Source organism: Pristiophorus japonicus, chromosome 6, assembly GCF_044704955.1.
Source record: "Pristiophorus japonicus isolate sPriJap1 chromosome 6, sPriJap1.hap1, whole genome shotgun sequence".
In the NCBI taxonomy this organism is placed as follows: domain Eukaryota; kingdom Metazoa; phylum Chordata; class Chondrichthyes; family Pristiophoridae; genus Pristiophorus; species Pristiophorus japonicus.
The window spans coordinates 2,935,905-2,963,035 of record NC_091982.1 but is presented as its reverse complement, the minus strand read 5'-3'; the positions used below and the strand labels follow the sequence as shown (position 1 = coordinate 2,963,035).

General features: G+C 43.6%; 1 protein-coding gene across 3 annotated transcripts in view; it reads right to left on the bottom strand.

Moving 5' to 3' along the window:
* ocrl (OCRL inositol polyphosphate-5-phosphatase) overlaps positions 1 to 27,131 on the bottom strand; it is a 164,695-nt gene that overhangs the window by 32,447 nt on the left and 105,117 nt on the right. For all 3 annotated transcript variants that reach the window (XM_070882547.1, XM_070882548.1, XM_070882549.1), the window contains exons 13-17: positions 21,499 to 21,610; positions 20,209 to 20,318; positions 18,310 to 18,445; positions 8,457 to 8,567; positions 6,923 to 7,088 (exon numbers count right to left, since the gene is read on the bottom strand). In XM_070882547.1, the coding sequence (XP_070738648.1) occupies positions 6,923 to 7,088; positions 8,457 to 8,567; positions 18,310 to 18,445; positions 20,209 to 20,318; positions 21,499 to 21,610 (635 nt within the window). The remainder of the gene's footprint in view (positions 1 to 6,922; positions 7,089 to 8,456; positions 8,568 to 18,309; positions 18,446 to 20,208; positions 20,319 to 21,498; positions 21,611 to 27,131) is intronic.

Below are 27,131 nucleotides of genomic sequence, written 5' to 3'. Positions count from 1 at the left end.
CAGGTGATTCTACAGTTGCAGCTGGAAAGAGGAATGAAACCAGGCGAGTGCAATTCCATCCAGTTGGACGAAGATGGAGAGGCATTGGAGCAGAATTTTGTGGTCAACCGTGTCAAAGGCTGCAGACAGGTCCAGAAGGATGAGAAGGCATAGATTACCTTTGATGCAGTCAATTAGGATGTCATTTCTGACCTTGGTAAGAGCAGGTTCAGTACTGTGGCGGGGAAGAAGCCTGATTGCAGGGATTCAAACAAGGGGTTCTGGGAAGGATGGGCACAGAGTTGGGAGGCGACAACACGTTCAAGAACTGGAAAGGAAAGGGAGGTTGGAGATGGGACGATAGTTTGCAAGGGCGGAAGGATCAAGGGTTGGTTTTTTGAGGGGCTGACAAGGGCAGAGTTGAAGGAAAGGGGGGCAATAGTGGAGGAGAGCAAACCATTAATATCCGCTAACATGGGAGCCAGGAAGGAAAGTTGGATTTTCAGCAATTTAGTAGAGATAGGGTCGAACGAGCAGGAGATTGGTCTCTGACAAGATGTGCTCTGAAAGGGCAAGAGGAAAGACAGGAGAGAAATTTAGAGAAATATGCAAATTTAGGGCTAGGGCAGGGGAAGAACGGAGAGGAAGTAAGGTGCAGTGGGCTAGGGGGAAGGGAGGGAATTGAAAGCAGAAGCAGTTGCTCGAATGTTGTCAATCTTTTTAACAAAGAAGTCCATGAGCTCCTCACATTTACTGTTGGAGGTGAGGGAGGAGGCAGGAGAGGGTTGTTTGAGAAAGACGGTGAGTGGTGAAGAGAAGCCTGGTGTTATTTTTGCCGTCCTGGATGATCTTCGAATAGTGGACGGTTTGAGTAATGGAGAGCAAGACCCGGTGGTGCTTTACATGATCTAGTCATAATCTGGTGATGGATGATTAGACCAGTTGTCTGCCAGACATTCCAGTTGTCTGCCAAAGACGTTCAAGTCTGCGTCCCTTAGACTTGAGGGAACATTTTTGGTATTGTCTTCAATGCTTAGAAAGGTCATCATCACAGGCAGTCCCTCGGAATCGAGGAAGACTTGCTTCCACTCTTAGCATGAGCTCTTAGGTGGCTGTACAGTTCAATACGAGAACCACAGTCTCTGTCACAGGTGGGACAGACAGTGGTTGAAGGAAAGGGTAGATGGGACTGGTTTGCCGCACGCTCCTTCCGTTGTCTGCGCTTGATTTCTGCATGCTCTTGGTGACGATACTCGAGGAGCTAAGTGCCCTTCCAGATGCACTTCCTCCACTTAGGGCGGTCTTTGGCCAGGGACTACCAGGTGTCAGTGGGGATGTCGCACTTTATCAGGGAGGTTTTGAGGGTGCCCCTGTAATGTTTCCACGGCGCACCTTTGGCTTGTTTGCTGTGGACGAGTTCCGAGTAGAGCGCTTGCTTTGGGAGTCTTGTGTCTGGCATGCGAACTATGTGGCCTGTCCAGCGGAGCTGATCAAGTGTGGTCAGTGCTTCAATGCTGGGGATGTTGGCCTGGATGAGGACCCTAACATTGGTGCGTCTGTCCTCCCAGGGGATTTGTAGGATCTTGCAGAGACATTGTTGGTGGTATTTCTCCAGCAACTTGGCGTCTACTGTACATGGTCCACGTCTCTGAGCCATACAGGAGGGCGGGTATTACTACGGCCCTGTAGACCATGAGCTTGGTGACAGTTTTGAAGGCCTAGTCTTCAAACAGTCTTTTCCTCAGGCGGCCGAAAGTTGCACTGGCGCACTGGAGGCGGCATTGGATCTCGTCGTCAATGCCTGCTCTTGTTGATAGGAGGCTCCCGAGATAAGGGAAGTGGTCCACGTTGTCCAGGGCCGCGCCATGGATCTTGATGACTTGGGGGGGGGGGGGGCGGGGGGCGGGGGAAAGTGCTGTGGACAGGCTGGTGGAGGACATTTGTCTTATTGATGTTTAGCATAAGGCCCATGCTTTTGTACGCCTCAGTAAATACATCGACTATGTCCTGGAGTTCAGCCTCTGTGTGTGCACAGATGCAGACATTGTCCATGTACTGTAGCTCGACGACAGAGGTTGGGGTGGTCTTGGACCTGGCTTGGAGACAGCGAAGGTTGAACAGGTTCCCACTGGTTCTGTAGTTTAGTTCCAGTCCAACGGGGAGCTTGTCAACTGTGAGGTGGAGCATGGCAGCGAGGAAGATTGAGAAGAGGGTTGGGGTGATGACGCAGACCTGCTTGACCCCCGTTCGGATGTGGATTGGGTCTGTGATGGATCCGCTGGTAATAATCACGACCTGCATGTCATCGTGGAGCAGGCAGAGGATGGTGACGTACTTTTGGGGGCATCCGAAACAGAGGGGACATCATAGAAACGTTTAAAATTCTGACGAGTTTAGATAGGTTAGATGCAGGGCCTGATGGACTGCATCCCAGAGTACTTAAGGAGGTGGCCTTGGAAATAGCGGATGTATTGACAGTCATTTTCCAACATTCCATTGACTCTGGATCAGTTCCTATCGAGTGGAGGGTAGCCAATGTAACCCCACTTTTTAAAAAAGGAGGGAGAGAGAAAACGGAATTATAGACCGGTCAGCCTGACCTCAGTAGTGGGTAAAAAGATGGAATCAATTATTAAGGATGGCATAGCAGCGTATTTGTAAAGAGGTGACATGATAGGTCCAAGTCAGCATGGATTTGTGAAAGGGAAATCATGCTTGACAAATCTTCTGGAATTTTTTTGAGGATGTTTCCAATAGAGTGGACAAGGGAGAACCAGTTGATGTGGTACATTTGGACTTTCAGAAGGCTTTCGACAATGTCCCACACAAGAGATTAATGTGCAAAGTTAAAGCACATAGGATTGGGGGTAGTGTGCTGACGTGGATTGAGAACTGGTTGTCAGACAGGAAGCAAAGAGTAGGAGTAAATGGGTACTTTTCGGAATGGCAGGCAGTGACTAGTGGGGTACCGCAAGGTTCTGTGCTGGGGCCCCAGCTGATTACATTGTACATTAATGATTTAGACGAGGGGATTAAATGTAGTATCTCCAAATTTGCGGATGACACTAAGTTGGGTGGCAGTGTGAGCTGCGAGGAGGATGCTATGAGGCTGCAGAGTGACTTGGATAGGTTAGGCGAGTGGGTAAATGCATGGCAGATGAAGTATAATGTGGATAAATGTGAGGTTATCCACTTTGGTGGTAAAAACAGAGAGACAGACTATTATCTGAATGGTGACAGATTAGGAAAAGGGGAGGTGCAACGAGACCTGGGTGTCATGGTACATCAGTCATTGAAGGTTGGCATGCAGGTACAGCAGGCGGTTAAGAAAGCAAATGGCATGTTGGCCTTCATAGCGAGGGGATTTGAGTACAGGGGCAGGGAGGTGTTGCTACAGTTGTACAGGGCCTTGGTGAGGCCACACCTGGAGTATTGTGTACAGTTTTGGCCTCCTAACCTGAGGAAGGACATTCTTGCTATTGAGGGAGTGCAGCGAAGGTTCACCAGACTGATTCCCGGGATGGCGGGACTGACCTATCAAGAAAGACTGGATCAACTGGGCTTGTATTCACTGGAGTTCAGAAGAATGAGGGGGGACCTCATAGAAACGTTTAAAATTCTGACGGGTTTAGACAGGTTAGATGCAGGAAGAATGTTCCCAATGTTGGGGAAGTCCAGAACCAGGGGTTACAGTCTAAGGATAAGGGGTAAGCCATTTAGGACCGAGATGAGGAGAAACTTCTTCACCCAGAGAGTGGTGAACCTATGGAATTCTCTACCACAGAAAGTTGTTGAAGCCAATTCACTAAATATATTCAAAAGGGAGTGAGATGAAGTCCTTACTACTAGGGGGATCAAGGGGTATGGCGAGAAAGCAGGAATGGGGTACTGAAGTTGCATGTTCAGCCATGAACTCATTGAATGGCGGTGCAGGCTAGAAGGGCCGAATGGCCTACTCCTACACCTATTTTCAATGTTTCTATGTTTCTAGAGGAGGACACTCCATGGACTTTTGCGGTTGACAGTGTCAAAGGCCTCTGTAAGGTCGAAGAAGGCAATGTATAAGAGCTGGCGCTGTTCCGTGCATTTTTCTGCAGCTGTCGCGCTGCAAAGATCATGTCCGTTGTACCACGGAGGGGACGAAATCCGCACTGTGACTCCGGGAGGAGCTCCTCAGCCACAGGGAGAAGATGGCTGAGGAGGACTCTAGCGACGACTTTCCCAGTGGCTGATAGCAGGGAGATTCCTCTGTAGTTGCCACAGTCCGACTTGTCCACTTTTTTTAAAGATGGTCATGATCACTGCATCTCTGAGAATCCCCCAGCATGCTCTCAACCCCCAGACAAGAGAGATGAGGTCATGTATTCGCGCCAGCAGTGCCTCAGCAGGGATTCCATCCACTCCAGTAGCCTTGTTGTTTTTTAGCTGTCTTATGGTTTTTTTCTACCTCATGCAGTGTTGGGGTCTCACTGAGATGGTGGTGGGTAACATGCTGTGGAATGGAGGCTTCGAAAGGTAACCTGATGATGTACCCTACAATCCACTTGCCCACAACAAAGTAAGTTCTTTTCATATTTTAATGGTATCTATTCCTATGTATATGATTCTGTTTATCCACATTAAAATAACCTACTATATCTTACCCAATTACATAAATGGTCCTCAAGTCACCCAAAAGACAATCGGGGACTGAAATTGCCCCATTCCTTAAGGTCCATTACCGCCTCTTATGCAACTGAGGTAGGGATGGAGAGACTGGTAATGGTGAAAATAAGCAATCTCAGTGATAGATAGGATATGGGGTAGTCAAATTAAATTAGCAGCCCAGGAAGGGGAATGGAGTTGGAGGCAAGAGTATGGAGATTTTGCCAGGAGCTGATATGATGGCTTGTTTTCCCAGTGTCCCATTGGAGAAAGTTCTTGACTTTCTTTACTTGTACTTTCTAAAATTCAATTTTTGCTCTTCTATTTTTAAATATGATTTAGAAGTCTTGTTCCATATTATTTTTGGCCTTTGCAACAAATCTGATGACACAAAGATTGCTAGGTATCAAGTGCTTAATCTCCAGTTTACTAACCAGCTCTTGTGACTTGCTAAATACAAAATAAAGACAGCTTCTCCTCCAGGAAACTATCCTTTACTGTATAAGTGAATTTGTATTTTCATATCTCCTTCCGCTGGTCTCTGATCTAACCATTCAATCTCAGAGATGTTGAAATTCCCCATAATTAGCACAGTACAACAGTCCACAGCTGTCCTTGTCTGCCGACTCACCTTTCACTAGTGTTCTATAAATGTTTGGTTTTATTCATATTAAGGCGCATTCCCCAGTCAGGTGCTTATAAGGAGTGATTGTTGGGAGATTGTGGATCTGCAGTTCTTGATCTTCTGTCCATTAATTTAAACATTAAGGAGCGTCTCTCCAGACAGAATGCCTGAGTGGGGAAATCAGCCCTAGTGCTTTAATCCTCATCTCCTTTGACGGTTATGCCCACTTTTTCTGTACCTAATAAATTCCTGATCAATAATGCGATTCCTCCACTTCTCTTTGTACGTCTATAGTTTAAATATTTTATACCATCTTAGTTCCGGCTCTTAGCTCCAGTACTTTATTCCCAGTTACAGAGACTATCTTCTTTAACCCCTCCCATATCACAGCAGCAGTCTCCCCAAGGGGTGCAGTATAAGGGAGGGGTTGAAGAAGATAGCCTCTCAATCTGGGATTAAAGAGAAAAAGCATCTCTGTAGTAAGGGCTTGCAAGAAAGAGTCAAGAGTGAAAGTGACTGTTCAGGTAGCTTTCGGGATGTGATTTGTTGGGGTTGCTTTTTTTTTTGAATATGGATAAAGCATTGTCAGTTATTTTTCTTACAATTTTTTAAAAAAGATGTTCAAAATGTTCAGTGGGCATTGGGAAAGTAGCTGGTAGCATTTTGAGACTCTGCATACAATCTTAACATTGTTATTTATAACCCTATGTATAACAAAGCAGCTTGGGAACATTTTTCAGAATAATAAGTATTTTGCAGCACTGTCATGGATTTTTGGAGAACATAAGGGAAAAATTCCCTCCTAAACACAGACAAGATAATTAGATCTTAATTTGTCATTTTTACTTTTCAATGAATATAACAATTTATACTTCTGTAGTACTGTTCAAGTACAGTAGATGCAAATGTGTAAAAGATCAACCTGGCTAAATTGTGTGTTAGTGCTATTTGAGTCAAAGAGGAACACAGACATTGGTTAAAAATATATATTTTTTTCATCAATTAAATTAAAATTAGAACTACATTTCTCATGAAGACCAAAACTAACATTCAAGAGACAAGAGTGCACAATTACAATTATTTGTAGGATTAAAAGAATAGCCAGCAGTTCACAACCTGTGGAACAGATGCTGGAAATTTAAGCAAATTAATAAAGTCTTGGTTATTATTCAAGACCTTATTTATTTCTCAACATTACTTGTGCATGCATAAGCTGTGAGAAGTGAAATTGTTGTCATTTGTCAAAACATAAATGTCGGAGGAGAAAAAGACAAAAATATGGAAAGCAAAAAATAAATGACAATTATTTCCTCCAAAGATTCATACTAAAATATTAATGAAGAGGAAAAAATTGCAGGGCTGTGGGGAAATGGCAGGGGAGTGGGACTAATAGGATAGCTCTTTCAAAAGAGCCAGCAGAGACACGATGAGCCGAATGGTCTTCTGTGCTGTATCATCTATGATATGACTAAAATTTGGGAACACAAGACTAGACTGAAATTAGGACTAAATTTCTTCTGAACACTAAAGTTTTAGGTCTAGAGACTAAAAGGTAAAATTAAAATTACTTCTAGGTATAAATCAACACTTAAGCTGAATACAAGTCACTGATCTGTGACAGCACAATTATATTACTGGACTACTAAATAATGCTATTATTCTCACTTTACTTACTAGGTTCGAGATATCCTTCGCAGGGTTCTGCCCGTAGCCACTGTTTGCTGTAATGGCTGTCATTCAGTTTGGGAATGAAGGAGAAATGACATGGCACCTGCCCGTCATTAGCAATCTGAAACCTTTCCCTTTGCAGCTGCCGGAACTTAACATCTCCAAAAGTAAACTGTAATTAAGAACATAAAACAAAACAAAAAAAACAAAACATGAGTCTTCTGTTGACTATGTTTTGACTCAATTATTCCGGCACATGTTTATAAAGAACACCAGTGCAATATTTTTTATTTAACTACATACATCTCAAAGATCCTGGAATAATTGGCCTGCAGTCTCATACCACATAAATGACCTGATTGCTTTCACTGTGCACCTCCATAATTCTCAGAAAGGATGAACTAGTAATGTCCTGTACTGGGTCAAGTGGAATGCATTTGCCAGCTGCATGATACGCAATCCAATTCATGGTTGAAGAGTGCCTCTGGCTAATGCTAATGACGGATACGTCAAGCTTCAAGATGGAGCATTATGCTGCTTTATCTATCAGGGTAACTACAGACTGATTCTAAGCTCTTCAATGAAATTCTAAGTGCTTTGCTGCTAAGAACTATTTCCTGAAATGGATTCTCCTTTGACAGCCTTTGCACTTTTAATGCTTTATAGAAGAATTTCACATTAGGGGCAAAAATGATTAGTTAGTGGCTCAGTGCACAATATCAGAGAAACATGGTTTTAAGCCAAAGATCCTCTTAGTTACTGAATCATAAATATATATTTCCCATTCGAGCACTACTTGTATGACATACTCCCCCATTACACGCATTAAAAAAAAAATACACCAACTCGCAAATTAGGCCACTAAAATTCCACTGAACCTTGTATTATAGGACATTATCTATGGCACACCTCCAGTTCAAAATGCTAAACTGCATTATGAATGGAGCACATGGCTCAGGTTAATTTTGTATCCCAGAAGCACTGACCAATGTACAGAAACTTCATTCCAACTCGCAGGATTGAGTGGTAGACATTATTTAATATTCCAGACACAATTCACCAAAAGTATAAAACTATAGTTGTCATGCAGCTTCTTCCATTTGCATGGACCTGCATATGTAGATATTGTGCAACAATTTAAGCGGCATTCTGGTAATGAGTATATAAAAATATCCACCTGGGTGAGTCGGACCATCTGCCTGGCCCCAGTCGGAAAGGCCTCACCACCTCATTACCGCCTCTTAGAGGAGGAATAATCGGATAAAAATCAAAGTATTATTTTTGAATGTTGTCTGACAAAATAGCCTTGGGTTCTGTTTTATTCAAAGAGTGACATTCAATGGCCCCTGGGGCTACAATCCAGATATATTCATGCACCAATACTGGCAAAGTCAATTCATATACAGTACGTGGAAGAAAAGGAGATTTTCACATAGCTCATGGGTATTTAGAACCCAATTATACTACAAACTACAAGCAACATTGTAGCTGAACAAAAAGGTTGATAATGTTCAAACAAGTTGAGTAGCTCTACACTTACATCCCTTCTACTAAGGCATAACGAAGGTAAGAACTCATTCTCCATTCGATCCATCACTCGAACAATATCTTCAAACACCTTCTTGTACCTGAGCTCATCTACAATTTTCACCTACAGCAGAATGGAATAAAGTAATTATTTGATATTTCTCTTGGATACACAAAATGTACATATTAAGTTTTACATATAAGTGTACACTTTCTGACTTGCATACCATGCCTGAAAGAATTTATATTTATACGTCTTTTATGACCTCAGGATATCCCCAAACATTTTAGAGTCAATGAAGTCCTTTTGAAGTGTAGTCAATGTTGTAATGTACAAAACACGGCAGATAATTTGGTGCACAGCAAAGTCCCACAAAAAGCAATGAGATAATGACCGCATAATCGTTTTTTTTTTAAATGGCGTTGGTTGAGGGATAAATATTGGTCCCACTGGGGAGAACTCCCCTGATCTTTTAAGTCCACCCATGAGGGCAGGCGTCTCATCTGAAAGACGGCACCTGAGTGCAACACTCCCTTCAGTACTGCACTGAAGCGTAAGCCAAGAGTATGTGCTCAAATCTCTGGCGTGTGACTTGAACCCACAATCTTCTTAGTGCTACTACTGAGTCAAAGTGGATGCCTAGGTGTTGGGTTTAAGCTCGACAGCTTTGAATTTCCCATATACTTATACTGTACTTGCTTTTCAGTCCTCCCAGTTCCTGTTATTTGCATCTTCTAGGCAAGTGGTACCAAACCCTTCATGTTTGTTTTCTTCTTTTGGTACTATAGTCTTCTACCCACGTTATCCAAAAATTCAGTTATCAGGCGTAATCCATCCTCTCACCCTCCACTTGCGGCATGAAAATCATATGCCCATCCATCAACCGTCACATGAAAATGTAGCCTTCGGGTACCACAACCTGAAAATGTTCCATTTCCCCAGCAGCCAGGCTGCTTACCTGTGGTGCAAAAATGCAGCCTCCAGACCCCATCCTTCCTCTCATCCTTTAGCCACAAATTGAGCCAAGAAATAACCCATTAGCCAAACGGAAAAAAAAGCCAGAACACAAAACGAGACACAGGTTTAAAAAAAAGCAGAAACTGAAAAAAAAAGGAAAAGCTGAAGATAAAAGGAAAACAAAGACCAAATGAGGACACCAAAAAATAGGAGAAAGAAATAGTAAACCAGATGGGTAAGTAGGATGAGGGGGAAGAAGAATGGGAGATAGAGGAAGAGGCGGGCAATAATCAAGGAAATAATGGAGGCATGTGAAAAAGGAACGGCAGTAATCATGGGTTATTTTAACCTACATATCGATTGGTCAAATCAAATCGCACGGGGTAGCCTGGAGGAGGAATTCATAGAATGCATACGGGATTGTTTCTTAGAACAGTATGTTACAGAACCTACAAGAGAGCAAGCTATCTTAGATCTGGTCCTGTGTAATGAGACAGAAATAATAATCGATCTCCCAGTAAAAGATCCTCTCGGAATGAGTGATCACAGTATGGTTGAATTTGTAATACAGATTGAGGGTGAGGAAGTAGTGTCTCAAACGAGCGTACTATGCTTAAACAAAGGGGACTACAGTGGGATGAGGGCAGAGTTGGCTAAAGTAGACTGGGAACACAGACTAAACGGTGGCACAATTGAGGAACAGTGGAGGACTTTTAAGGAGCTCTTTCATAGTGCTCAACAAAAATATATTCCAGTGAAAAAGAAGGGTGGTAAAAGAAGGGATAACCAGGGAAATTAAGGAGAGTATCAAATTAAAAGCCAATGCGAAAAAAGGTGGCCAAGATTAGTGGGAAAATAGAAGATTGGGAAAATTTTAAACGACAGCAAAGAATGACTAAGAAAGCAATAAAGAAAGGAAAAATAGATTACAAAGGTAAACTTGCGCAAAACATAAAAACGGATAGTAAAAGCTTTTACAGATATATAAAACGGAAAAGAGTGACTAAAGTAAATGTTGGTCCCTTAGAAGATGAGAAGGGGGATTTAATAATGGGAAATGTGGAAATGGCTGAGACCTTAAACAATTATTTTGCTTCGGTCTTCACAGTGGAAGACACAGAAACCATGCCAGAAATTGCTGGTCACAGGAATGTGGGAAGGGAGGACCTGGAGACAATCACTATCACTAGGGGAGGTAGTGCTGGACAGGCTAATGGGACTCAAGATAGACAAGTCCCCTGGTCCTGATGAAATGCATCCCAGGGTATTAAAAGAGATGGCGGAAGTTATAGCAGATGTATTCGTTATAATCTACCAAAATTCTCTGGACTTTGGGGAGGTACCAGCGGGTTGGAAAGCAGCTAATGTAATGCCTCTGTTTAAAAAAGGGGCAGACAAAAGGCAGGTAACTATAGGCCGGTTAGTTTAACATCTGTAGTGGGGAAAATGCTTGAAACTATCATAAAGGAAGAAATAGCGGGACATCGAGATAGGAATAGTGCAATCAAGCAGACGCAGCATGGATTCATGAAGGGGAAATCATGTTTAACTAATTTACTGGAATTCTTTGAGGATATAACGAGCATGGTGGATAGAGGTGTACCGATGGATGTGGTGTATTTAGATTTTCAAAAGGCATTCAATAAGGTGCCACACAAAATGTTACTGCAGAAGATAAAGGTACGCAGGGTCAGTGGAAATGTATTAGCATGGATAGAGAATTGGCTGGCTAACAGAAAGCAGAGAGTCGGGATAAATGTGTCCTTTTCGGGTTGGAAATCGGTGGTTAGTGGTGTGCCACAGGGATCAGTGCTGGGACCACAACTGTTTACAATATACATAGATGACCTGGAAGAGGGGACAGAGTGTAGTGTAACAAAATTTGCAGATGACACAAAGATTAGTGGGAAAGCGGGTTGTATAGAGGACACAGAGAGGCTGCAAAGAGATTTAGATAGGTTAAGCGAATGGGCTAAGGTTTGGCAGATGGAATACAATGTCAGAAAGTGTGAGGTCATCCACCTTGGGAAAAAAGACAAAAAAAGGGAATACTATTTGAATGGGGAGAAATTACAACATGCTGCGGTGCAGAGGGACCTGGGGGTCCTTGTGCATGAATCCCAAAAAGTTAGTTTGCAGGTGCAGCAGGTAATCAGGAAGGCGAATGGAATGTTGGCCTTCATTGCGAGAGGGATGGAGTACAAAAGCAGGGAGGTCCTTCTGCAACTGTACAGGGTATTGGTGAGGCCGCACCTGGAGTACTGCGTGCAGTTTTGGTCGCCTTACTTAAGGAAGGATATACAGGCTTTGGAGGGGGTACAGAGATGATTCACTAGGTTGATTCCGGAGATGAGGGGGTTACCTTATGATGATAGATTGAGTAGACTGGGTCTTTACTCGTTGGAGTTCAGAAGGATGAGGGGTGATCTTATAGAAACATTTAAAATAATGAAAGGGATAGACAAGATAGAGGCAGAGAGGTTGTTTCCACTGGTAGGGGAGACTAGAACTAGGGGGCACAGCCTCAAAATACAGGGGAGCCAATTTAAAACCGAATTGAGAAGGAATTTCTTCTCCCAGATGGTTGTGAATCTGTGGAATTCTCTGCCCAAGGAAGCAGTTGAGGCTAGCTCATTGAATATATTCAAGTCACAGATAGATAGATTTTTAACCAATAAGGGAATTAAGGGTTATGGGGAGCGGGCGGGTAAGTGGAGCTGAGTCCACGGCCAGATCAGCCATGATCTTGTTGAATGGCGGAGCAGGCTCGAGGGGCTAGATGGCCTACTCCTGTTCCTAATTCTTATGTTCTTATGTTTTTATGAAGAGAGAGAGAGCGAGTGAGAAATCGAGACACACACACACACACACAGAAAAAAAATTACCAGCAGCACAAAGACAAGATAAAGTCCATATCCTCCAATTTATTATGGTCATTATCATAGAAGATCTATTAGTTCAGAAAATCCAATAGCAGTAACCTAATCTCTTATAGCCATAAGAACATAAGAATTAGGAACAGGAGTAGGCCATCTAGCCCCTCGAGCCTGCTCCGCCATTCAACAAGATCATGGCTGATCTGGCCGTGGACTCAGCTCCACTTACCCGCCCGCTCCCCATAACCCTTAATTCCCTTATTGGTTAAAAATCTATCTATCTGTGACTTGAATACATTCAATGAGCTAGCCTCAACTGCTTCCTTGGGCAGAGAATTCCACAGATTCACAACCCTCTGGGAGAAGAAATTCCTTCTCAACTCGGTTTTAAATTGGCTCCCCCGTATTTTGAGGCTGTGCCCCCTAGTTCTAGTCTCCCCGACCAGTGGAAACAACCTCTCTGCCTCTATCTTGTCTATACCTTTCATTATTTTAAATGTTTCTATAAGATCACCCCTCATCATTCTGAACTCCAACAAGTAAAGACCCAGTCTACTCAATCTATCATCACAAGGTAACCCCCTCAACTCCGGAATCAGCCTCATGAATCGTCTCTGTAGCCCCTCCAAAGCCAGTATATCCTTCCTTAAGTAAGGTGACCAAAACTGCACGCAGTACTCCAGGTGTGGCCTTACCAATACCCTATACAGTTGCAGCAGAACCTCCCTGCTTTTGTACTCCATCCCTCTCGCAATGAAGGCCAACATTCCATTCGCCTTCCTGATTACCTGCTGCACCTGCAAACTAACTTTTTGGGATTCATGCACAAGGACCCCCAGGTCCCTCTGCACCGCAGCATGTTGTAATTTCTCCCCATTCAAATAATATTCCCTTTTACTGTTTTTTTTCCCCCCCCCAAGGTGGATGACCTCACATTTTCCGACATTGTATTCCATCTGCCAAACCTTAGCCCATTCGCTTAACCTATCTAAATCTCTTTGCAGCCTCTCTGTGTCCTCTACACAATCCGCTTTCCCACTAATCTTTGTGTCATCTGCAAATTTTGTTACACTACACTCTGAATTTTAAAATTTCTATTCATTCACCACATTACCGTATAAATTTCTCCTTATTTTTTCTAGTTACATTCCTCCTATTGGAGGGTGCAGGTCTGTAGCAGAGATACTTCTACAATCATTGATAATTCTGTTCTGTGAGCTACTTGAAAGAGACTGGAGCCAAACAGGGCATGCAGGATAAAACTTATGTCAGCCCTACTTTCTTTCATGCCCTCACCTCCTCCCCAAAAGATATTTCATTATTTGGTGTGCAAGCCCTAGTGGCCTGGCTGAGAACTGCCAAAAATCTCTAACTGAACCAAGTACAGTTGAATAATGGGTAGCCTGGATGTCCAGACTCATGGCATTTTAATTGCTAGCCATTCAACCACCAAAATCAAGCCTACTCTGAATTTATTGATGAAATTCAGGTTACAAAGGACTCACTGGGTATGGCGGAAATATTAAATGAGTACTTTGCGTCAGTCTTCACTCTTGAAGCAGATGCTCGACAGTTAGAATTTAATGATAATGTTGACAATAAAACTAATAATATTAACATTAATGAGCATATTGTTTTAGATGGAATTAAGAACCTGAAAATAGATACAGCAGCTGGGCTGGGCCTGATGATAACCAGAAACCTCGGAGATTGAACACGTGCTGTGAGAAACCCTTGCCCGTATTTCTAATAGCTTACTGCACTCTGGGAAGTTCCCCGGAGACTGAAAGGAGGCTAATGTCATCCCCATCTTTTTTTTTTTAAAAAAGGAGACAAGACAGACCCGGGTAACTATAGGCCCATTAGTTTGGCATCACTAATAGGAAAGATGCTGGAGTGAATCATGAGGGATGCAATATCTGATTATTTGGATGGAGGGTCATATTAGGGACATACAAAACTGCTTCAAAATAAAAGGTCAGGTCTTATAAATGATTATATTTTTTGAATAAGTCCTCAAGGTGGTGGGTGAGGGAAGCCCAGACCTCCAAAAAGGTACCCCACAAAAGGCTTCTCTACAAGATCCAAATCTCTGGTATGAGTTATAATATATTGAGCTGGATTGAGAACTAGCTGGAAGGAATCAGGCAGAAAATAGCTATAGATGGATTTGGATTGGTTTGGAGACTGGTGACCTGCAGAGTTTGGTGTTGGGACCGCTACTCTTTATTTTTATTAATGATCTAGATGTAGATATTGGGGACTAATCTGCAAATTTGCAGATGATACCAAGGTCTGTGAGTGTTAGAACTGTAGATGATGCTCCACTGCTTCAGGCGGATCTTGAAGTGTTTTGGGATTGTGCTCGTGACTGGGAAATGATATTTAACTTGGAAAAGTGCAGTGTTATACATGTGCGAAGGGCAAATGTTCAAACTACATACACCCTTTAGGGAAAAAGATTAAAGAAGAAGAAGAAAAAGATCTGTAAGTTCTAGTGCATAGATCTCTAATGGTTAATAAGCAATGCAGTGAATCGATAACCCAAGTGAATAGGGTGTTGGGGTGCAATCATAGGACAATTGACTACCAGTCAACGTATACTATTTTGGCCTTGTACAAGACCTTGATCAGTTGGAATAGAGTGTCCAGTTTTGGTCTCCTCACATGGTGGATGATATTGAGGCCTTGGAAGGGGTGCAGAGGAGGGCCACTAGAGCAGGCGGTTAAGAAAGCAAATGGCATGTTGGCCTTCATAGCGAGGGGATTTGAGTACAGGGGCAGGGAGGTGTTGCTACAGTTGTACAGGGCCTTGGTGAAGCCACACCTGGAGTATTGTGTACAGTTTTGGTCTCCTAACCTGAGGAAGGACATTCTTGCTATTGAGGGAGTGCAGCGAAGGTTCACCAGACTGATTCCCGGGATGGCGGGACTGACCTATCAAGACTGGATCAACTGGGTTTGTATTCACTGGAGTTCAGAAGAATGAGAGGGGACCTCATAGAAACGTTTAAAATTCTGATGGGGTTAGACAGGTTAGATGCAGGAAGAATGTTCCCAATGTTGGGGAAGTCCAGAACCAGAGGACACAGTCTAAGGATAAGGGGTTAGCCATTTAGGACCGAGATGAGGAGGAATTACTTCACCCAGAGAGTGGTGAACCTGTGGAATTCTCTACCACAGTAAGTTGTTGAAGCCAATTCACTAAATATATTCAAAAAGGAGTTAGATGAAGTCCTTACTACTAGGGGGATCAAGGGGTATGGTGAGAAAGCAGGAATGGGGTACTGAAGTTGCATGTTCAGCCATGAACTCATTGAATGGCGGTGCAGGCTAGAAGGGCCGAATGGCCTACTCCTGCACCTATTTTCTATGTTTCTAATTGCCAGTTTAAAGTATTTTAGTTATGAAGATAGGCGAAAAGAACTGGAATTCTACACTTTGGAGAAACATAGTCTTAGGAGTGATTTGATTGAGGTTCTCAGATGATAAAGGGAATATACTGTGTTGGCAGTTTGTGTTAGGGAGGACCAGTGGTCACAATTAAGTTGTACAAGGCCAGATCTAGGTTAGAAGGAAGTGGTTCTGTTCTCAGAATCGTGGACCTCTGGCTGTCAGCTCGCGCAATGGATGCCAATTCGCTGAATTCCTTCAAGTGAGAGCTGGACCTGTTTCTGGCTGTGGCGGAGACCACCTCTTGCAAAAGGTAGGTACAGCAAGGAATTACCTGGGCCAGAGTGATCTCCTGTACTAGTTGCAATTGCCTAGGTAAGTCCAAGAGGAAATTCCTATTTTCCCCATCTCCCTCCACTCAAATCGGTCTGGGTTTTTAAATCTGTTTTTTCACCTATCCTAGGAGATCACATGGTTTGTGCATAGAGCGGAGTATATACTGTGATACACAAGGCATCACAATTGTGGGACAGGCTGGATAGACCAGAGGGTCTTTTACTGTTCCTATACACGTAAATAAAAATGTGTAGAACTGTTCAGTAGAAAATATAGCCTAAGTTAGCTGAGAAGGGGAAGGACAGTCTGCATATTTTGCCATTGGTACAATACTGGTGTACAGATGCCATCACTGTAGGATGAGGAAAGTCTATTTTTTTGTTTTGCTTCCTTACATAATACTATGTAATTTGCGGTCAGCAGCGAAGCAAAGACGTTTGCCACTGGCTCCGAAGAAAGCTGTCCATAAAGACCTCGTGACCTCAGTGGCAAGATGTTTGGCTTTTCCGACGTGCAATTGAGATCAGTGTAAGATAATGGGGAATCGCATACTGCAAGCTGCTGTTATGCTAACAAGCGGTCTAAGTTGCCAATCACAATACAGAATCGTCAGAGACAAGGATCCAGGAAGTGAAAAGCTCCTTTTATTCTGACTTTTTAAAAATGTTAGAGAGCAAACCAAAGATTGAAGCTCTTGCATAGGGAAAAGGTAAACCTGAAATAAACAAACAAACTTAAAAAAAAATATCGGCCCGGATTTTGTGGGGCCGATAATGGCGTACGCCGCAAGCCTTGTAAAAGGCCCTACACGTTACAGATTTCTGCATGTACTGCTCTTGCGCGAAAACCCAAAATTTGTGATCAGTCAAGGTTCGCCTCGACAGACCATATGAACCAACCCAAAAATCACTTTGCTGACGCAGAGTTCTCAACTATTGCCCACAAAACCCGTATGTCTGCTAAAAGCAGGCCTGTGGGCAAGGGTTAAAATAAATGTTAAATTAAAAATTTTAAAATAGAAAAATATTCTGCAACCCCATTTAAAATTGGCTTTATGTAAATTTTGCCCCGGATTAAAATTTCTTTTTGTAAATGCTTCATTAAAGGGACTTTTAATTAAATTTGAAAACGGGAACATGTATTTTTATTCTAGTTCTGTAAATTATTTAATTACTTGGGGATTCCTCAATTCCATTGGTAAACTGAATCCCCATAAGCATGACGAAGAATTCTCCTTTCTGATGGGAGGACCTGGCCCACGTGATCCCAGGAACGGTTCCAAACAGCCTGCTTTCCTGGGATCCTTGGACCTTTATGCAGGTATACACCTGCAGGCCAAGGACACGACATCTCCGAAGCCCGGGAGCCAGCAGGTAAGTTTGGATTTTTTTACTTTTTCTGTTGGGAGTTATACTCAAGATTAAAATTCGTTTTTCAGGGCCATAACATTTGTTTAGCAGTCAAAATGCTGTTAAAACCCCAGTTACACCTAATCCAACAAGTTTTCGTCAGTTTCATTGATTACACGGATTTCTGGCGATGAGGGGATGGGGGCCACAGTGTGGGAGCAGTGAATGACTGACCATAACTTCAGGATTTCTGTGTTAGGATGCGCATGTGCTATATCCTGAAGTTGGGGTCAGTTTCAAAGAGGTAATAACAGCGAACGCTGTTCATTCGCTGTTATTACACACAGCAGATTCCGGGCTATATTGTTTCATAGACCAAACGCTTGAAATTATAGTCAGAGTCAAAAGTTAGTTTGTTTCTTGATAATTAAATTAAAAGGTAATTTAAAAGAAACTGGGTTTAGCATATACTTTCACCCATTAAAATTACACCATTTTAAATTCCTTCTTGGTAATTTTAATTCTGAGTGTGCTTAGGAGGTTTCCCTCTCTCTCTCTTCCAAATTGGGTTCCACATCCCTTTTTAAATTTAGCCATACATCTGTTCACTGTCTCAAGCTAGGAAATTTCTTTACTAACTTTAGTTTTACTCCATCCACTATTTCTGTTTTTATTAGGTGAAAGTGTTGAACACACCAAAGTTGAAAAGAGTAAGAGAGAAGACAAGGTAAATCAGGAAGTAGAGATTAGGTAACACCAAACAAGAAGAGTGCAGGAAGAAGGTGGTAAGAAATTAAACAGAATTGGTTTGGAAGAACAGATTGTAGAACTGCAGCTGGAGAGGAAAGGCTAGATTTCACCAGCTTAGTTCTGGGTGCAGCTAACGCTGGTGGAGGGAAAGAAGATGTTTTCATGTACAGTAGGAAAGTATCAAGACACACACACACCACATACCCCAATATCCAAGAGTGAGCTGACAGGTTTGTGATCACTGGTTCGTAGCTCCATGTGACTTCGATAACTTTTTTGCCGTACACTCTCGCCTCTCCAGAGCACACGATCACACCATGCTGGGACACGACACTTGCCACTGCCAAGGAAAAACAGTTGGCATAATATAGCAGTACCATAACCTTGGGGTACAATATAGAGTGTAATAGCAGGATATATTCACAATAAGCAAAATATCAAAACTTATAGAAAGTATCCATCTTTTCCTGACAAGGACCCAATTCATGGTTTAAATGAGTTGCCAGTAATAATCAGAGGTTTTTCATTTCCTTACTTCTGAGGGGCGGGGTGGGGGTTAGAGGGAGGGAGGTGGGAGGCTAGGAAAGAGGAATAAACAGGGGCCAATTTTCCTGTGATACCTAGCAAGCACATTTTGGTGGAGAACTATAAACTTTTTCCAAACTTCTTCTTAACCCTAATTAAAATAAATTGGGATAGTCCTCCAGCTGGCATTCTCAGCCAAGGAAGTTGGCTAGTTTGCTCCATACTCCAGGAGGGGAGAAAAATTAAATACCTAAACAGTAGAACAGTTGTAATTAGGAATAATTACTCAGCATTGTATTTCTTTTTAATATAGAGCAGCGACAAAGACAGTAAGTTAAACAGGAACACAACTTACAAAATGTAAAAAAAAAAATATATATATATACTATATATATTAATAAAACTTGTTTGAAAGTACAAGTTATTTGCTAAATATATTTATCTGGATGAGTTTTACAATTAAGGTGAAAAAATTACATCGATGACTTTGGCACTCAATGCGAGCATCAACCAACCCTACGCTTTGGATAGTACAAAACAATGCATAAGTAAAGCTTAACAAATATTTGCTCAACTTCTAAGAGAAGGAGTCCCATCCCATAAGAATTGTTTCCATCTTTGATTTTATGCCCCATCAAAGCGAGAGATGATAATCTGCTGCCAATTAATAGTTGATTTTCTAGTATACATTAGGAGCTGGATCAAAGGGTTAACAGCCAAATTGCTAGCATCAAGGTTCAAAAGTGAAAAGAGAAGTCAAAGTGAATCAGGCAGGAGGAATTAGGTGACACCAAGCGAGGATTGTAAAAAGAAAAAGGCGGGGCAGGAGCTTCTGCTAGGTTGCGCTGTTTTGTTCAGCTCAATTCCCCTGAAATCGGCCAAACCAAGGCAAAAGATCAAAGGATTTCAACCGCAAATTACATCCAGCACAAATTGAGTTTCTGCGATCTTTTGGCTAGTTTTAAAAAACAGTATGCAAGAAGCAGGCTCTGCCCACGACCCCAGATCAATTTAATCATCATGGTAAGTTTCCGCTAATTACATCCGTTTGTAGATCTTAAAGGAGGCTCTTAAAATGAAGAAAATGTTTTCGGCACAAGGACACTATTAGGCACGTTTTAAAAGCTTTCAAATATTTTAATTTATTAGGAAAATAACTACTGTAGACCAATGCAACAAAGTAATTTTCAGTTATTTAAAATCAGGTTTTCCCACAGGTGGTGGACTAGACACTGATTAAAAATGTTTCTTTTTTGTGATACTCATTTTGAGTTGTATTCCTCAAACTGCACCAATGCGCAATGTAAAAAAATTACATTCTAAAACGCTGCCCGATTCCACTCGTTCATGGAAGATTTTATGGTTGGTGATATGCAAATTAGAAACATGAGCAAAACACTTAATTTTAAGAGCAATTTGTGCCCAATGAGGAAACTATTGGCCACGTTATTTGAACAATTCCATCATAAAATCTGCCTACGAGGACAGGCAATTTAAGAAATATCTTTGTGAATGGGGTGATTCTAGATACCACTGTACACAACTCCATAAACAAATCTATCCTTCAAGATTATTTACCTCGAGTCCCATCGGTCTGATTTGGTGTCATATTTGTAAGTTGGTCTGAAGTGAATTTCCCCCTCATTGAAGTCTGCAAAAGCTTTCTTAGTCCTGCGCTGAATATTCAGCTGAAAAACAGATGGATAGAAACCAATTAAATTGTGCCAATTAAATATGAGACATATTTTAATAAAGTCATGATCCTAGTTTAAGCTAAAAAGAACTGAGGAATGCAAATAACACCTTCCCTCATTGACCCAGAAATTCCTCTCGAGGTCTTCCTCACGGAGAATTTTTACGAAACTACTTGGTGATCTTGGAGGCGCCCTGGATTGCGGTGGAGAGGCCTTCTCTTCCCGCGCTGCGAAGTGCGCTGCCTTCCGCAGGGTTCCCACACAGAAGATGCAGTCACGTGTGACTGCTCAGCCAATCAGGTATTTCACAGGTTCCCATTAATAGCACTGAGACTTGCGTATCTACGAGTTCTCTGTGCTTTTAATGGGAACAAAACCAAACACACAAAATAATAATAAACAGACCACACATATTTAAAATTAATTGAAATTAAAGTTATTATATCTTATAAAAATAAAATATTTTCCTGAGTTTTTACAAAGTTTTTTTTTATGGTTAAAAATAAACTTACCGTAGTGGAGAGGGTTTTTAAACAATAAAATGTGTTTATAATTTTATTTTTAACATGTTTTTGTATGTTTTAAAACACTTGCACCTATAAAAGTAGGCTATGCGCTTGCTTTTATCAGTTACAAGATTTTTGGGGACATTTGCTGGGTAAGATGTGTAAATACTGCAATCTTGCCCAAGCAAATGTCCTCACTCCCGATATGCGCGAAAAGCCGGTTTTCAGCATGTAGCCCATACGGGCCCGGGAGGCCGGAATTTCTTGATACACTCGATAAGCTACTCGGAAACTGAACAAATTCTCCACATGCTGATCACACTCGAAAATCTGAAATTCTGCATTTAGCTACTTATCTTTCAACATTCTGCTTCTCCTCCAAATGTTCCCATTAGTGGGTTTAAATATGGATACAGGTTTCAGGTATATTCTGTACATTTTAATAACCAGTCACAGAGTTCGGATAAATTTCCAGCTCTCTTACTATTTGGCATTCTTAAGTATAATAAATAAGTTAGCAGTTGCAAACAAAATCAGAAAATCTCAAAATAGATTATTGATAATTACAGTTTGAATGATTGCACTGAAATTATTAGAGGCACTATTTTCACAACTCTAAAGGAATTCAGCAAAGACAGAATAAAAACAAAGATTTAAATTTTCCCTACCTGGTCATATTCTAATAGTTTCTTTAAATCTTGCCTCTCTATTAATGCCTTCACTTCACTGGCATCTGGGAGGCAGAGTCTGTAATTCAGATCTCCAAGCCAAATAACAACGCTGAGACAAGAAATATGAATAATTAGAAAGGTCAGGAAATGCTGCAACTTTGGAAAAATGTAAAAACTACATTACATGCAAAAATTCTCCTTATTTCACATGGTAGTCTTATGATCCCCATTTACAAAGGAGTACTGGGTTCAAACATTTGAGACAGTGTACATAGCACAACTTTACCAAATAGATAGTAATTGAAATCTGCGTTTTAACTCCACTGATGAAAGTCCTGGATTACTTTATTTGCATTTGCAGCTCACATTAGCCATTCTAACCATTGCCCATTACAAATAATTGTGCTTCATTTCTAATTTTGGGGCTTTTTTCCATTTTCCCTGCGCCAAGTACCCAGATGGCAGAGGACTGGTCCTCTTTCAACAGCCCTCTACGGCCAGAGGTTAGGAAATGCACAAAAATACTTTGGATTGTTTTAGAACAGAAATACTGTGGGGGAGAAATTCAGTAGCGACCCATTTGAGGCATTAACTTTTGAAAATTTAGTGCCAGGCGCGAATGATTTAGAATGATACTAAATGGGGTGTTAGCGCCCGAGGAAGGAAGTGGAGTGCTAAATCAAGCACTAATGACCTCAGTAGGGTGCTACCAGCAAAGCAATAATGAATTTCAAGCAGGTGCAATGTATTCAGCAATGATCCTTCACCCTGGCTCCTTCCAGCTCTTAAAGGGGAGGTTGTATCATTGTGCAGAGCCTCATTTTCAGAATTGCTGGCTCTGAAGACAACCGGCGAGCAACTGAATCCCCTGATGACAACGGCTGATCCCACTCCCAGGAAGAGAGCTCATCATTTCCCAGATGTGGCATTGGAGGCATTTGGTGGCTGGAGTGGAGTGAAGGAGCGCAGTGCTCTTCCCGGCCACTAGAAGGAGACCATTGCCCCAGGTCTTCAGGGCAATGTGGAGGGAAGTGGTCCAGGAGATCTCGGTCAGTAGTGTGGTGCAACGCAGCCGGATACAGCGCTGCAAGAAATTCAACGACCTCAGTCGGACGGTCAAGGTGAGTTCATGCTTCAACAGATCCTATATACCAGCATCTGAACCTCAGTCCCCCACCAAACATCTGCACCGACTCAAACTCACATCTGTATCTCACGCCTTGCCTACAATCACAGCTGGACTCTACTCTCACATTCATTTCTTCTGCAAGCCAAGATGGCCCACAATAGGAGGGAGCAGCAGAGTACAGGCGGGGTGACGCACACCTCCAAGACCTTGAGGAGCGAGTGCTGCGACTCATTGGGCAGCAGGTGGTGGGCGCTGTGGCTGTTGGCGGTGTCAACCCCGTTGGGGGCAACGGTAACCTCATCCTCTCTCCTTTTCTCATCCCACTTCCCCCTCACACCACAACCCTTTAATACTTTCCAGCTCCTGATTTCTGCATTCCTTCCCCCTGCCCTCACCTTAACGAGAGTCTTGTGCCTTTATGCTTTCAGATAATCAGTAACCAGATGAGCAGCCTGTCCCTGAGCCCGAGAGTGAGGAAGGAGAAGAGGAGCAGCAAAGCACCACGTCACTGCATCTCTCACCCGCTGGCACCACCTCAGATAACGGCACGACGCAAACTTTAGAGGCAAGTTTAATAGCGGAGTCTGCACTGGCTGATGCACTGGGGATGAGCGGGCTGCAGCAAGGCTAAGGGGAAAGGACACCTTGGGAGCCAGCTCTCTGGAGGGCGTGTTCACGTGCAGTTCTGCTGCACAGGACTCAGATGAGGACCTTGATGGGGAGGCATTCACAAGAAGGGTGAGAGCCATGTACTCCGAGATGATAGGTGCAATGGCAAGGGTGCCCGAGAGTCTCTCGGCAATGGTAAGGAGGAGTCCACCTCCAACATTGCAGAGCTCTGCGCCCACTATAGAGCCCATCATTTTGACTTTGCAGAAGATGGTGGACTCCCAGAGACTGTGCGTATCCAGACCTCATGCTGCATGTCATGGGCGATGTGGCAGCTTCCATTGCAGTACAGGCGGAAGCGATACAGCACCGTAGCGCTGTAATGCAGACAATGGTTGCTAGCATCAAGTCTCAGGACTGCTCTCATGCAGTCTCAGTTGGATGCGACAGAAACTCTTTGATTTATGCCATCGTCGCTGGGTCCACCAGGCATCTCATGGTGTCGCAGCATGCTACCAATCTGTGCTCCAGCATATTGGTAAGGGTGCTGAGGTGCTGCCCCGGGGAAGTGGCAGTGGGTCTGTGGAGCAGGTACCTGCTGTCCTCTCCGGATGACAGCATTCCTGATCTCACAACTGCCACTCCGCCATGGCACTTGTCTCTACCAGTCATCCAGCCAGCCCAGACTGCCGCCGCCCAGCCTGAGGTGGTGCAGTCTACAGCCGGGCTTTCCAGGCCCAGAGTTGGTCAAGGGGGTCCTGCAAGGCCATCTGTAATCTCTGGAACCGATACTCATCAGCCTTCCACCAGCCCTGCTGCAGCCACTCTGGAGACACTACGTAGGAGGAGCTATCTGCTTCAGCGCCAAACGGACTTGGGTGGGTAAGAAGTAAAAAAATTCAAAGTGTGACGTCACAGCCAAGCAGGTGATTGGCTGGTTGGTTGGTGAGTATTTCTAGATTTCTCTTTTTTAAAAAAAAACCTTGGGCATTGGTGTAAATTAAGAGCCGTAATTAAAGAAGTAAACATAGAGAAGTGATATTTCTAATCTAAAAATTCTCATTAATTAAATCAGCTGATTGCTGAATAGCTGCTGGGTGTGTTTGGCTAAGTTTGAGAGTTTATTTCTGCTCGATAGTTCAGTCTATAAACTAGAGGCATGGCAGGGCAGCTCAGTCCTGTAGAGTGCACATCCTGTGCCACGCGGGAAGTCCTGGACGCTTCACGTAGCCTGGACAACCACGTGTGCAGGTGTCTCCAACTGCAGTAACTTGAGCTCTGCGTTTCGGAGCTTGAGCGGCGGTTGGAGTCACAGCGGTGCATCCGCGCGACTGACAATTCCGTGGATAGCACCTTTCAGGAGATGGTCACCCCGCAGCGCAGGAGTGTGTAGGCAGAGAGGAAATGGGTGACCACCAGACAGAAGAGGAGTACTAAACAGAAAAACCTAAGAAATAGGAACAGGAGTAGGCCATTTGGCCCCTTGGGCCTGCTCCGCCATTCGATACGATCATGGACTCAGCTCCACTTCCCTGGTCGCTCCCCAAAACTCTTTATTCCCTTAGCGCTCAAAAATCTGTCTATCTCCGCCTTAAATATATTCAATGACCCAGCCTCCACAGTTCTGTGGGGCAAAGAATTCCATAGATTTACAACCCTCAGAAGAAATTCCTCCTCATCTCAGTTTTAAATGGGCGGACCCTTATTCTGAGACTATCCCCCCTAGTTTTAGTTTACCCTACAAGTGGAAATATCCTCTCTGCACCCAACTTGTCGAGCCCTCTCATGATGGGCTCAATTTTCCCAAAGCTTTATTTTGGCGTACTTGAAGAGTTACGCCCGTTTTTTTGGGGACCCCCAAGTATGCCAAAAAAAAGTTCTAAGTTTCCCCATTGGATTTCTTCATTTTGGCGCAGCCTAACCTGTTCTTTAGTTTTGAGGGTGGAGCCTTGATCTGCGCCAAAAAGATCGGGTTGCCACAGTAACCAGGGACACATTGCGAGCTGAGGCTGCAAAGTGAAACATATAGCCAGCTCACAACATATTAAAATACATTGCAGCAACTTATCTCCAATGATTAAAGTCCCCCCCACCCTCCCGATGCCAGTGCCGATCCCCGCCCCTATCCCAGGCCGAAGGACTTTCCCGTCTGCTTTCCGAGCCCGCCCCGAGTGGCTTGCCGGTCCCGCTCCCCCGGCCGACCTTGGCCCCAAGTGGCCTCCCGGTCTGCTCCCTCACCCCTAGCCCAGTCAGAGTGGCCCCCCCAGTCCGCTCCCCCGCCCCAACCCAGGCCGAACGACCACCCGGTCCGCTCCCCCGCGCCTATCCCAGGCCAAATGGCTTCCTCCCTCCCGGTCCCCACACCTAACTATACCGAAAGGCTCCCCCTCCCATCCCCTTTCCTGCTGCTGCTGTCCGGGCATCTGCTGCACTTACCTGGACCTGCGCCGATTTCCTTAACTCTCCAGAAGGTTTTTCTAGAGGTCAAAGAAGAACTGGAGTGACTCTCAGCTGGCCACATTTGCTTAACTGGCCAGAATTGGCGAGGGTGGCAGGTTACGCACCCTTTGGCTGAAATAAAAACTTAACTAAAAAAATCGTAACTGAGTTACGCTGGTGCAAATTGATCGGGGAAACTGTTTTTTAAAAAAAAACTTAGGCCAAAAATGGAGCCTGCTCAAAAAAAATGCCGCAAATCACTGGGGGAAATTGAGCCCTATCTTATATGTTTTGATAACATCACCTTTCATTCTTCTGAACTCCAATGAGTATAGGCCCAAGCTACTCAACCTATCTTCATAAGTGATCTCCGGAATCAATCTCGTGAACATTCGCTGAACAGCCTCCAATGCAAGTATATCCTTCCTTAAATACGGAGACCAAAACTGTACGCAGTACTCTAGGTGTGGCCTCACCAATACCCTGTAGGTAGTACAAGGCAGGTAGTACAGGAATCCCAAGAGTCTATCTCATTCTCCAACCAGTATTGAGTACTGGTGATGGCAATGGTGCCTCTGGGGAGTGCAGCCAGAGCCAAGTCCACGGCACCACGGGTGGCTCAGTTGCACGGGGTGGGGGGGTGGGGGAGGAGGGAAGAAGAGTGGAAGAGCTATAGTGGTCGGGGATTCAATAGTTAGGAGAGCAGACAGGCGTTTCTGCATCCGCAGACGTGACTTCAGGATGTTGCCTCCCTGATACCAGGGTCAAGGATGTCACTGAGTGACTATAAGACATTGAGGGAGAGGGTGAACAGCCAGAGATCTTGGTCCATATCGGTACCAATGACATAGGTAGAAAGAGGAATGGGGTCCTGCAGGCAGAGTTCAGGGAGCTAGGAGAGAGTTTAAAAAGCAGGAACTCAAAAGTAGTAATCTCCGGATTACTGCTGGTGCCACGTGCTAGTGACTACAGGAATAGGAGGATAGAGAAGATGAATGCGTGGCTGGAGAGATGGTGCAGGCGGGAGGCCTTTAGATTCCTAAGGCAGTGGAACAGTTTCTGGGGAGGTGGGACCTGTGCAAGCCGGACGGGGTTGTACCTCCAGAGCCGGGACCAGTTTCCTCGCGGAAGGTTTTGCTAGTGCTGTTGGGGAGGGTTTAAACAAGCTTGGCAGGGGGATGGGAACAGAATAGATTCAGTGGAGAGAGAAGCAAAGCTGGAATTGGACAGCAAAGAAGTAGAAGTAGAAAGTGAATTTGGAAGACGGAGGAAACAAGGGCTGGAAAATAGACAACAGGGTAATTTGGCACCACTAAATGGTATATATTTCAATGCAAGGAGTATAGGAAATAAGGCAGATGAGATGAGAGCGCAGATTAACACTTGGGAGTACAATATTAAAGAACAAAAAAGGGGCGATCACACTACTGGAAGTGCAGTATAGATCCGCAAG